At 49.1% G+C, this 13323-nt stretch overlaps 1 protein-coding gene across 2 annotated transcripts in view; it reads left to right on the top strand.

The window, feature by feature from the left end:
* The first annotated feature begins 819 nt into the window (after window positions 1–819).
* Window positions 820–13323, top strand: part of ptpn9b (protein tyrosine phosphatase non-receptor type 9b) — a 27668-nt gene continuing 15164 nt past the window's right edge. Inside the window, exons 1-6 of one of the 2 annotated variants that reach the window (XM_084195618.1) lie at window positions 820–886; window positions 2902–3045; window positions 3203–3292; window positions 9862–9986; window positions 10405–10510; window positions 13215–13323. The exon at window positions 13215–13323 is cut by the window's right edge and continues 2 nt beyond it. In XM_084195618.1, coding sequence (XP_084051744.1) covers window positions 854–886; window positions 2902–3045; window positions 3203–3292; window positions 9862–9986; window positions 10405–10510; window positions 13215–13323 — 607 coding nt within the window. In that variant the 5' untranslated portion in view covers window positions 820–853. The remainder of the gene's footprint in view (window positions 887–2901; window positions 3046–3202; window positions 3293–9861; window positions 9987–10404; window positions 10511–13214) is intronic. The other variant, XM_084195619.1, reaches the window with a different exon arrangement.

Raw genomic sequence — 13323 nt, 5'->3', positions numbered from 1 at the left:
ACTGCCTGTTTACTGCACTAATGTATAGGGATTAGGGTGCCGTTGAGACACTCTCCATGGCCAACTGTCTTGCACAGGAAATGTCTATCGTGATTTTGTTGATAATGAATGTCAGAAGCATAACATGTAAAAAAAAATATTTAAAAAAATACACAAAACCATGATATGATGTAAATTGTTGTGACAGACAACTCAAGTGATGGTCCAATAAAAATAGTTTTCAAGCTGTTATATGACTGAACTGTTGCAATCTGTTCTGTCTATTTTATTGCATTACATCAATTCATGTATGGAAAATAACATCACAACATGGATATACATTTTTGTTATTCATCGTCAGTCATTAACCAAACCTTGTATACTTTTCCACCATGTGTTGGGTCACCTAACATTTTAAAAGAACGGTGCAGAATTAATTCAATCATCATCTGCATTAGAAGTAAACACTAACTACGACCTTTGGTAGAGTGAGCCCTTTGGCGACCCGTAGTCTTGTTAACCCGGGATCCTTGGGACGACGTTGACGTTAAAATGTAAAGTTAGGTTAAGGTTTGGGGTTAAAGTTAGGGTTTAGGGTAAGGACGTCCGAAGGATTAGGGATCGCACTAAACATTAGTTACCACAACCACAATGTCATAATTATGGCTAAACCACGCCTATTTTTTTTTTTTACCTTCTTAAAATCTGACTTTAAACCTAACCTTAACCACACTGCTAGCCTTCTGCCTAACCTTAAACCTTAAATCCTGACCAAAAAGCTCATTTTTGATTTCATGAATTTTTACAATAATGTATAGTATTCTGGCTTTGTGGCTGTGGTAACTAGTGACAACGACGTTGCCTTGGCTTCAAGATGGCGGAGGCCTTGACAAGTCAGGAGGAACTGGTAAGGGCTTGGTTTACCATGGTGCTATCGTCAAAACGTGGATTTTTAACATTTGTGGTTTCCATTATTTTGTATAATAAACCCAATGTTTGGTTAGGTTGTATGTCAGCGTTCTCCTCGGTGAGGATACTGTCTCGTAAATATCCGTGGCCGGTTCCATATATTATGACAGCCGCTAGGCTAGTATGCTACTTCTAGCTAGCTGCTTTAGCACTCTCGTCTAGTTGCAACTCCCAGTAGACTGCTAACGTTTAGCTGGCTGACTAGCATTTTGCTTTGCAAATATTTAGTAAAGTTACAATCTCACTGGTTAGATTATATTTGTTATTTTCGCTAAGTTAGTTTTTTTCCCCGTTTGAGACCTAACGTTAACTAACGTCGTCAGTCATTGAACGCAGATGGCTACATAGCTACCTAGCGACAGCTAACGTTAGCCCGAGAGGAAGACCGAGTTGTTTACCCACATCCTCTCTGGCTAACCACATGTAGCTTGCTAGCCTGTTAGCTAGGTAACTATAGTAAGACAACATTTTTTACATTCCTGCTTAATTTGAGGCAAAATACGACTTCCATTTCTGAAGTAAAAAAGATGTCAGTACAAGGTTGCGTTATACGTCGAGTAGTGACATGTTTTGCTTTGAGTGTTGTTTTGGTCTAAGTCATAACACGGACGTTAGCTAACTAGCTATCGGTTCACAGAATTTGCTCCCAGTTCCTAGAAAGTTTGTTGCCGTCATTCAACTGGCTGGCTAGATTGCTAGTTAACGTTAACTCTCTTTCGTCATCGATGATGGGATTGTCATCAGATATAATTTAGCTGACGCTAGACCACACTGTCATAGTTTATCTGTTTGATTTAACTAGTCAGTTTCTTAATGTCTTTTAATTAAACTATATTGGCCACAGTAGACGAGTAACTATGGTCCTAGCTAGTAACTACGACTTGCTCGGTTACTCCCATCTCATAGCTAGCTAGTTATTTGACTAATACAGCTACTCAAGCTAGCAACACGCATTATTTGCTTTCTAACACCGGTAACATTAACGTTAGCTCTCCGAGTGTTGGTATCTCCCCCCCCAAAATATGAATCATGTTACCGCTTTACGTGAAATTGTAACGGGAGTCACATTTTGAGGCAAGGTCAAGACTCCCGGGAGAGAGGCAAGCTCTCTGTGCAGCTTTGCCAAAAATTTATATTGAAGTAGATGGGATAAACCGCTGTCAAGTGTCAAACGGACCTAGTTGATGATGTTGAATATCACCGGGCGGCAGGTAGCTTAGTGGTTAAGAGCGTCGTTCCAGTAACCGAAAGGTCGCTGGTTCTAATCCCCGAGCCGAATAGGTGAAAAATCTGCCGATGTGCCCTTGAGCAAGGCACTTAACCCTAATAGCTCCTGTAAGTCGTTCTGGATAAGAGCGTCTGCTAAATGACTAAAATGTAAATGTAATCACTGGTTAGATATCACTAACGTCACTGGATATTCGTTGAAGCTTAAGGTCCACCCAGTTCAAGCACGTGAAGTAGGCTGTATGTATATATCTGTGTGACTGTCTTTCTATTAACCAATCACTCAGGTTGAGTAGCTGTGGATTTTAGCCAAGTAGTGACTGGGCTTGGTAGCTCTTTACCATTTCCTAGGGATGTTGCTTACACTGAGCACTGTAGGCACCACCACAACAACACACCACATAGGGGTTCAACCATGAGCCACAAGTGTCAACAACTCTATGACCTCTCCTCTCCCCCTCTTATAACTCCCCCACTTCTCTGTCCTCTCTCTCCCCCCTCTCCTCAAATATCCCCCCTCTAATGCCTCCCCCAATCTCTCTCCCCTCAATATCCCCCTCTCTCGTCTGGTCTCCTCTCCCCCCCTTCTTACGCCTCCCCCCAATATCCCCCTCTCTCGTCCCCACCTCTCATCCCCTGTAACGTCCATTCCTTGTTCCCCCACCTCCCCTCTGACCCCTCCTCCCCAACATCCCTCCCCCCACCGTCCCCTCCGTCCGTCCCCAGGCGGTGGAGGAGTTCCTGGGGGAGGTGCGTAGCAGGGAGCAGCCCCACAGTGCAGCCCTGGTCTCTCAACCAACCGCCGTCAAGTTCCTCATGGCACGCAAGTTCGACGTCCCCCGAGCAATAGACCTCTTCCAGGAATACAAGGTACAGAGAGGGATCAGACACTGGTGTGTGTGTGTGTGTGTGTGTGTGTGTGTGTGTGTGTATTAGTCCCAGATACACTGTAAATTCCCACCTGTGCCAGTATGTGCTAATGGTGACCCCTGACCTTGCCTGTATGTCTGTGATTGGTCTTTATCAGAACACGAGGATTAAGGAGGGCATCTTCAACATTAACCCAGACGAGGAACCTCTCCGCTCTGAACTGCTCAGCGGAAAGTTCACCGTCCTGGTGAGGCCTGTGTGTGTGTGTGTGTGTGTGTGTGTGTGTGTGTGTGTGTGTCAGGGTTTGCGTTAAGAAAAATGTGGCGCTGGACAAAGTGACCGGGAAGATATTTAATTTACCGGACCCATATGCTTTGGGTGCGTAAGCCCGTTGGTGCGTCCACCCACGGATGACGTTAGGGCGTCCACTCAGAATGACAGAAATCCCATTTAGATTATGCTGATACAGATTAACAGAACATGCAACTCATATAATGAAGCAGCCAATAAAATGGGATTTTCCAAACATTTCCCAGAAAAATACAATTAGCGGGAAAACACCATTCTAAAGTTTTAATGTCACATGCACAAGTACAGTGAAATGCCTATCTTGCAAACTCAAAACCCAACAATGCATTAATCAATAACAATGTAATACTAGAAAAAAAACACAGGAGAAATAAGAAGAAATATGAAGAACACAATAAGTAAGTAACATACTAAATACAGGGTTAGTTCAATACCATACTATATACAGGGTCAGTTCAATACCATACTATATACAGGGTCAGTTCAATACCATACTATATACAGGGTCAGTTCAATACCGTACTATATACAGGGTCAGTTCAATACCATACTATATACAGGGTCAGTTCCAATACCATACTATATACAGGGTCAGTTCCAATACCATACTATATACAGGGTCAGTTCAATACCATACTATATACAGGGTCAGTTCAATACCATACTATATACAGGGTCAGTTCAATACCATACTATATACAGGGTCAGTTCAATACCATACTATATACAGGGTCAGTTCCAATACCATACTATATACAGGGTCAGTTCAATACCATACTATATACAGGGTCAGTTCAATACCATACTATATACAGGGTCAGTTCAATACCGTACTATATACAGGGTCAGTTCAATACCATACTATATACAGGGTCAGTTCAATACCATACTATATACAGGGTCAGTTCCAATACCATACTATATACAGGGTCAGTTCCAATAACATACTATATACAGGGTCAGTTCAATACCGTACTATATACAGGGTCAGTTCCAATACCATATTAACAATGTGCAGGGATACTGGAGTGATGGAGGTAGATATGTATAGGGGTCAGGTGACTAGGCATCAGGATATATGATAAACAGAGTAGCAGCAGCTTGTATGTGAGTGGGTGTGTGTGTGTGTGTGTGTGTGTGTAGTCAGTATAAATGTATGTGCTTGTTATGTGTGATGTAGTTAGTGTGTAGGGCCCTGTTAGTGTGTAGGGGGGCCCTGTTAGTGTGCAGGGCCCTGTGAGTGTGCAGGGGGGCCCTGTTAGTGTGCAGGGCCCTGTTAGTGTGCAGGGCCCTGTTAGTGTGCAGGGCCCTGTTAGTGTGTAGGGGGGCCCTGTTAGTGTGCAGGGCCCTGTTAGTGTGTAGGGGGGCCCTGTTAGTGTGCAGGGCCCTGTGAGTGTGCAGGTGGGCCCTGTTAGTGTGCAGGGCCCTGTTAGTGTGTAGGGGGGCCCTGTTAGTGTGCAGGGCCCTGTTAGTGTGTAGGTGGGCCCTGTTAGTGTGCAGGGCCCTGTTAGTGTGTAGGGGGGCCCTGTTAGTGTGTAGGGCCCTGTTAGTGTGTAGGGCCCTGTTAGTGTGTAGGGGGGCCCTGTTAGTGTGCAGGGCCCTGTGAGTGTGCAGGGCCCTGTTAGTGTGCAGGGCCCTGTTAGTGTGCAGGGGGGCCCTGTTAGTGTGCAGGGGGGCCCTGTTAGTGTGCAGGGGGGCCCTGTTAGTGTGCAGGGGGGCCCTGTTAGTGTGTAGGGGGGCCCTGTTAGTGTGCAGGGCCCTGTGAGTGTGCAGGGCCCTGTTAGTGTGCAGGGGGGCCCTGTTAGTGTGCAGGGCCCTGTTAGTGTGTAGGGGGGCCCTGTTAGTGTGCAGGGCCCTGTGAGTGTGCAGGGGGGCCCTGTTAGTGTGCAGGGCCCTGTTAGTGTGTAGGGGGGCCCTGTTAGTGTGTAGGGGGGCCCTGTTAGTGTGTAGGGGGGCCCTGTTAGTGTGCAGGGCCCTTTTAGTGTGCAGGGCCCTTTTAGTGTGCAGGGGGGCCCTGTTAGTGTGCAGGGCCCTTTTAGTGTGTAGGGGGGCCCTGTTAGTGTGCAGGGCCCTGTTAGTGTGTAGGGGGGCCCTGTTAGTGTGCAGGGCCCTGTTAGTGTGTAGGGGGGCCCTGTTAGTGTGCAGGGGGGCCCTGTGAGTGTGTAGGGGGGCCCTGTTAGTGTGCGGGGCCCTGTTAGTGTGTAGGGCCCTGTTAGTGTGTAGGGCCCTGTTAGTGTGCAGGGCCCTGTTAGTGTGTAGGGCCCTGTTAGTGTGCAGGGCCCTGTTAGTGTGTAGGGCCCTGTTAGTGTGCAGGGCCCTGTGAGTGTGCAGGGCCCTGTTAGTGTGTAGGGCCCTGTTAGTGTGCAGGGCCCTGTTAGTGTGCAGGGCCCTGTTAGTGTGTAGGGCCCTGTTAGTGTGCAGGGCCCTGTGAGTGTGCAGGGCCCTGTTAGTGTGCAGGGCCCTGTTAGTGTGCAGGGCCCTGTTAGTGTGCAGGGCCCTGTGAGTGTGCAGGGCCCTGTTAGTGTGTAGGGCCCTGTTAGTGTGCAGGGCCCTGTTAGTGTGCAGGGCCCTGTTAGTGTGTAGGGCCCTGTTAGTGTGCAGGGCCCTGTTAGTGTGTAGGGCCCTGTTAGTGTGCAGGGCCCTGTGAGTGTGCAGGGCCCTGTTAGTGTGTAGGGCCCTGTTAGTGTGTAGGGCCCTGTTAGTGTGTAGGGCCCTGTGAGTGTGCAGGGCCCTGTTAGTGTGCAGGGCCCTGTTAGTGTGTAGGGGGGCCCTGTTAGTGTGCAGGGCCCTGTTAGTGTGTAGGGGGGCCCTGTTAGTGTGCAGGGGGGCCCTGTGAGTGTGTAGGGGGGCCCTGTTAGTGTGCGGGGCCCTGTTAGTGTGTAGGGCCCTGTTAGTGTGTAGGGCCCTGTTAGTGTGCAGGGCCCTGTTAGTGTGTAGGGCCCTGTTAGTGTGCAGGGCCCTGTTAGTGTGTAGGGCCCTGTTAGTGTGCAGGGCCCTGTGAGTGTGCAGGGCCCTGTTAGTGTGTAGGGCCCTGTTAGTGTGCAGGGCCCTGTTAGTGTGTAGGGCCCTGTTAGTGTGCAGGGCCCTGTGAGTGTGCAGGGCCCTGTTAGTGTGTAGGGCCCTGTTAGTGTGCAGGGCCCTGTTAGTGTGTAGGGCCCTGTGAGTGTGCAGGGCCCTGTTAGTGTGCAGGGCCCTGTTAGTGTGCAGGGCCCTGTTAGTGTGCAGGGCCCTGTTAGTGTGCAGGGCCCTGTTAGTGTGCAGGGCCCTGTTAGTGTGTAGGGCCCTGTTAGTGTGCAGGGCCCTGTGAGTGTGCAGGGCCCTGTTAGTGTGCAGGGCCCTGTTAGTGTGTAGGGCCCTGTTAGTGTGCAGGGCCCTGTTAGTGTGTAGGGCCCTGTTAGTGTGTAGGGCCCTGTTAGTGTACAGGGCCCTGTGAGTGTGCAGGGCCCTGTTAGTGTGAAGGTTCCTGTTAGTGTGCAGGGCCCTGTGAGTGTGCAGGGCCCTGTTAGTGTGTAGGGCCCTGTTAGTGTGTAGGGCCCTGTTAGTGTGTAGGGCCCTGTTAGTGTGTAGGGGGGCCCTGTTAGTGTGCAGGGCCCTGTGAGTGTGCAGGGCCCTGTGAGTGTGCAGGGCCCTGTGAGTGTGCAGGGCCCTGTGAGTGTGCAGGGCCCTGTGAGTGTGCAGGGCCCTGTGAGTGTGCAGGGCCCTGTTAGTGTGTAGGGCCCTGTTAGTGTGTAGGGCCCTGTTAGTGTGCATAGAGACGGTACAAAAATTAAAGGTCAATAAAGATCCAAGGTTAACTCAGATAGTCCATGTAGCCATTCTGTTAGCTATTTATCAGTCTTATGGCTTGGGGATAGAAGCTGTTCAGGAGCCTGTTGGTGTCAGACTTGATGCACCGGGACCGCTTGCCATGCGGAAGCAGAGAGAATAGTCTATAGCTTGGGTGGTTGGAGTCTTTAACGATTTTCCGCGGCTTTCCTTCCACACCGCATGATATAGATGTGGTCCTCTGTAGCTCAGCTGGTAGAGCACGGTGCTTGTAACGCCAGGGTAGTGGGTTCGATCCCCGGGACCACCCATACACAAAAATGTATGCACGCATGACTGTAAGTCGCTTTGGATAAAAGCGTCTGCTAAATGGCATATTATATTATTATGTCCTGGATTGCAGGGAGCTCGGCCCCAGTGATGTACTGGGCTGTCCGCACCACCCTCTGTAGCGCCATGCGATCCAGGGCGGTGCTATTGCCATACCAGGCGGTGATGCAGCCAGTCAAAATGCTCTCGATGGTACAGCTGTAGAACTGTTTTGAGGATCTGAGGGAGGAGAAGAGAAGAGGGAGGAGAAGAGAAGAGGGAGGAGAAGAGAAGAGGGAGGAGAAGAGAAGAGGGAGGAGAAGAGAAGAGGGAGGAGAAGAGAAGAGGGAGGAGAAGAGAAGAGGGAGGAGAAGGGAAGAGGGAGGAGAAGGGAAGAGAAGAGGGAAGAGAAGAGAAGAGGGAGGAGAAGGGAAGAGAAGAGGGAGGAGAAGGGAAGAGAAGAGGGAGGAGAAGGGAAGAGAAGAGGGAGGAGAAGGGAAGAGAAGAGGGAGGAGAAGAGAAGAGGGAGGAGAAGAGGGAGGGAGGGAGGAGAATAGAGAGGGAGGGAGGAGAATAGAAGAGGGAGGGAGGAGAATAGAAGAGGGAGGGAGGAGAAGAGGGAGGGAGGGAAGAGAAGAGGGAGGGAGGGAGGAGAAGAGAAGAGAGAAGAGGGAGGGAGGGAGGAGAAGAGAAGAGAGAAGAGGGAGGGAGGGAGGAGAAGAGGGAGAGAAGAGGGATGGGAGGGAAGAGGGAGGGAGAAAGAGAATAGGGAGGGAGGGAGGGAGGGAGGGAGGGAGGGACAGAGGAGAAGGGGGAACTGACAGGCAGCAGGCCCTCTCACCCTCCGTCTGACTCCTTCTCTACCTCTTTCCCTGAGGGGGTTGTCTTATGATGAATGGGGCTGTCTGAACAAACCCTCACCAATTAGAGAGAGAGAGAGAGGAAGTGAGGGGGGGATGGAGGGAAGGAGGGAGAGGTAGAAAGACGGAAGTGAAGAGAGGATGTGAGAAAAGAGGTAGAAAAAGAAAATAACATTCAGAGAGAGGACTGTCAAGGAAAGATCTACTGTCTTGTTGTGTTTACAGTAAAGCTCATGAGGACTGTCAAGTAAAGATCTACTAGAATGCTGTCTTGTTGTGTTTACAGTAAAGCTCATGAGGACTGTCAAGTAAAGATCTGCTAGAATGCTGTCTTGTTGTCTTTACAGTAAAGCTCATGAGGACTAAGTAAAGATCTGCTAGAATGCTGTCTAGTTTACAGTAAAGCTCACGAGGACTAACTAAATATCTACTAGAATGCTGAATGTTGTGTTTACAGTAAAGCTCATGAGGACTAAATAAAGATCTGCTAGAATGCTGTCTTGTTGTGTTTACAGTAAAGCTCATGAGGACTAAATAAAGATCTGCTAGAATGCTGTCTAGTTTACAGTAAAGCTCACGAGGACTAACTAAATATCTACTAGAATGCTGAATGTTGTGTTTACAGTAAAGCTCATGAGGACTAAATAAAGATCTGCTAGAATGCTGTCTTGTTGTGTTTACTGTAAAGCTCATGAGGACTAAGTAAAGATCTGCTAGAATGCTGTCTTGTTGTCTTTACAGTAAAGCTCATGAGGACTAAGTAAAGATCTGCTAGAATGCTGTCTAGTTGTCTTTACTGTAAAGCTCATGAGGACTAAGTAAAGATCTGCTAGAATGCTGTCTTGTTGTGTTTACAGTAGAGCTCATGAGGACTAAGTAAAGATCTGCTAGAATGCTGTCTTGTTGTGTTTACTGTAAAGCTCATGAGGACTAAGTAAAGATCTGCTAGAATGCTGTCTTGTTGTGTTTACAGTAAAGCTCATGAGGACTAAGTAAAGATCTGCTAGAATGCTGTCTAGTTGTGTTTACAGTAAAGCTCATGAGGACTAAGTAAAGATCTGCTAGAATGCTGTCTTGTTGTGTTTACAGTAAAGCTCATGAGGACTAAGTAAAGATCTGCTAGAATGCTGTCTTGTTGTGTTTACTGTAAAGCTCATGAGGACTAAGTAAAGATCTGCTAGAATGCTGTCTTGTTGTGTTTACAGTAAAGCTCATGAGGACTAAGTAAAGATCTGCTAGAATGCTGTCTTGTTGTGTTTACAGTAAAGCTCATGAGGACTAAGTAAAGATCTGCTAGAATGCTGTCTTGTTGTGTTTACAGTAAAGCTCATGAGGACTAAATAAAGATCTGCTAGAATGCTGTCTTGTTGTGTTTACAGTAAAGCTCATGAGGACTAAGTAAAGATCTGCTAGAATGCTGTCTTGTTGTGTTTACAGTAAAGCTCACGAGGACTAAGTAAAGATCTGCTAGAATGCTGTCTTGTTGTGTTTACTGTAAAGCTCATGAGGACTAAGTAAAGATCTGCTAGAATGCTGTCTTGTTGTGTTTACAGTAAAGCTCTGTGTGTTTCAGCCTGGTCGTGATGCTAAGGGTGCTGCTCTGGCTCTGTTCACCGCTCGTCTCCACCGCCCTGACGTCACTACCCATAAGGCTGTGCTGCAGGCTATCATCTTTCAGCTGGACAAAGCCATTGAGAGGTGACAACCCCCCTCCTCTTTATTTCTCTCTTTTTATTTCTCTATTTTTCTCGGTCTCTCTCCTCTCTCCCACTTCATAATTGTATCTTTCCCTCTTTCCCTCTCTCTCTCCTTAATTAGTCCTACACCCGCTCCTTAATTAGTTCTACTCTCTCTCTTCTTAGTTAGTCCTACACTCTCTCTCTCTCCTTAATTAGTCATACTCTCTCTCTCCTTAATTAGTCATACTCTCTCTCTCCTTAATTAGTCATACTCTCTCTCCTTAACTAGTCCTACTCTCTCCTTAATTAGTCCTACTCGCTCCTTAATTAGTCCTACTCTCTCTCTCCTTAATTAGTCCTATCTTTGTCTCCTTCACCTCTCAATCCTTTAATGTACTTAACAGAAAACTCCCCCCTCCCTCCCTTCCTCTCTCCAGTGTTGACACCCAGAGAGATGGCTTGATATTCATCTATGACATGACCAACTCCAGCTATGGGAACTTTGACTATGAGCTCTGTGTGAAGATCCTCGACCTCCTCAAGGTAACCCACCACCCGTGTCCCGAATGACTCCCTATCAAATCCTAGTGCTGAATACAACAGGTGTAGACTTTACAGTGAAATGCTGACTGATGAGTCCATTCACAACAACGCAGAGTTAAAAAGTATGTGCAGGAATACCAGTACTGAGTCAATATGCAGGGGTACCGGTACTGAGTCAATGTGCAGGGGTACCGGTACCGAGTCAATGTGCAGGGGTACCGGTACCGAGTCAATGTGCAGGGGTACCGGTACCGAGTCAATGTGCAGGGGTACCGCTACCGAGTCAATGTGCGGGGGTACCGGTACCGAGTCAATGTGCAGGGGTACCGGTACCGAGTCAATGTGCAGGGGTACCGGTACCGAGTCAATGTGCAGGGGTACCGGTACCGAGTCAATGTGCAGGGGTACCGGTACCGAGTCAATGTGCAGGGGTACCGGTACCGAGTCAATGTGCAGGGGTACCGCTACCGAGTCAATGTGCGGGGGTACCGGTACCGAGTCAATGTGCAGGGGTACCGGTACCGAGTCAATGTGCAGGGGTACCGGTACCGAGTCAATGTGCAGGGGTACCGGTACCGAGTCAATGTGCAGGGGTACCGGTACCGAGTCAATGTGCAGGGGTACCGCTACCGAGTCAATATGCAGGGGTACCGGTACTGAGTCAATGTGCAGGGGTACCGGTACCGAGTCAATGTGCAGGGGTACCGGTACCGAGTCAATGTGCAGGGGTACCGGTACCGAGTCAATGTGCAGGGGTACCGGTACCGAGTCAATGTGCAGGAGTACCAGGTAGTAATATGAACAGGTAGTTAGGGGTAAAAGTGACAATCAGGATAGATAATAAACAGAGTAGCAGCAGCGTGTGTGTGTTTTGTGTGTGAGCGTATGTAGTGTGTGTTGGACTGTCAGTTTAAGTGTGTGTGTGTGTGTGGAGTCCAGTGTGTGTGTGTGTGTGTGTGTGTGTGTGTGGAGTCCAGTGTGTGTGTGTGTGTGTGTGTGTGTGTGTGGAGTCTAGTGAAAGAGAGTCAGTGCAAAAAAGGATCAATGAAAATAGTCCTGGTAGCCATTTGATGAACTGTTCAGCGGTCTAATGGCTTGGGGGTAGAAGCTGTTCAGGAGCCTTTTGGTCCCAGACTTGGCTCTCTGGGACCGCTTGCCGTGCGGTAGCAGAGTGAACAGGGCTATGGCTTGGGTGGCTGGGTCCTTCCTCTGACGCCGCCTGGTACAGAGGTCCTGGATGGGCAGGGAGCTCGTGCCCAGTGATGCCACTGGGCCGTCGTCTGCACCGCCCTCTGTAGCGCCTTTGCGATTCGAGGACGGTGCAGTTGCCGTACCACGCAGTGATGCAGCCAGTCGAGATGCTCTCGGTGGTGCAGCTGTAGAACCTTTTTGAGGATTTGAGGGGCCAAGGCCAAATCTTTTCAATCTCTCGAGGGGGGAACGGGCGGTGTCGTGCCTCCTTCACAACTATGCTGGTGCGGGAGGACCACGTTAAGTCCTTGGTGGTGTGGACGCCGAGGAGCTTGGAGCTCTCGACCCGCTCCACTACAGCAACGTCTGTGTAGTCCGTGATCAGCTCTTTTTGTCTTGCCGATGTTGAGGGAGAGGTTGTTGTTGTTGTTGTTGTTGTTGTTGTCCCGGCACCACACTGCCAAGTCTCTGACCTCCCTGTAGGCTGTCTCGTCGTTGTCGGTGATCGGGCCTACCACCGTCGTGTCGTTTTAGTAATGGTGGTGGAGGTTGGAGTTATGCACGGCCGCACAGTCGTGGGTGAACAGAGGGCGTACAGGAGGGGACTAAGCACACAACCCTGAGGGGCCCCTGTGTTGACGGGCAGCGTGTCATATGTTGTTACCTACCCTCACCACCAGGGGGCAGCCCGTCAGTAAGACCAGGATCCCAGTTGCACAGGGAGGTGTTCAGTCCCAGGGTCCCTCGCTTTGTGATGAGCTTGGAGGGGGACTGTAGTGTTGAACACTGAGCTGTAGTCAATGAACGGCGTACTCACATAGGTGTTCCTCTTTTTTCCAGGTGTGAGAGAGCAGTGTGGAGTGCAGTATAGATTGCGTCATCTGTGGATCTGTTTGGGCGGTATGCGAATTGGAGTGGGTCCAGGGTGTCTGGGATGATGATGATGTTGATGTGTGCCATGACCAGCCTTTCAAAGCATTTCATGTTTACAGATGTGAGTGCTACAGGGGCGATAGTCATTTAGACAGGTTACCTCTGAGAATGCTCCCTGGTATACCTTCTGGCCCAACGGCCTTGCCAGTGTTAACCTGTTTTTAAAAGTCTTACTCGCATCGGCTACGGAGATCGAGATCACGCAGTCGTCCGGGACAGCAGGGGCTCTCATGCCTGGCTAAGTGTTGTTTGCCTCTAAGCGAGCATTGAAAGCGGTAGCTCGAGCCTTTAGGCTGGTCCCGTTCCTTGAAAGCGGTAGCTCGAAGCCTTTCATGATACTGTCTGTAATCCATGGCTTTTGGTTAGGGTACGGTCACCGGGGACGACGTCCTCGATGCACTATACCTTAAATAGTTCCCTACGTTTGACCGGGGCTCATAGGGTTCTGGTCCAAATGACTGCACTAAATAGGGAATAGGGTGGCATTGGGGAAGCAGCCTCTCTCTCTATTTCTCTTCCTTTTGTCTTTCTGTCTTTTTCATTGACTCGTTACCTGTGTGTGTGTGTGTGTGTCTCCTAGGGTGCGTTCCCAGCGCGTCTGAAGTGTGTGTTCATCGTGTCGTCTCCTCTCTGGTTCCGAGCTCCCTTCACCGTCCTCAGACTCTTCGTACGTGAGAAGCTGAGAGAGA

Source organism: Coregonus lavaretus, assembly GCF_964263955.1.
Source record: "Coregonus lavaretus genome assembly, contig: HAP1_SCAFFOLD_3501, whole genome shotgun sequence".
NCBI lineage: Eukaryota > Metazoa > Chordata > Actinopteri > Salmoniformes > Salmonidae > Coregonus > Coregonus lavaretus.
Note: the sequence above shows the minus strand (reverse complement) of the source record. Positions and strands in the feature narration are given on the sequence as shown.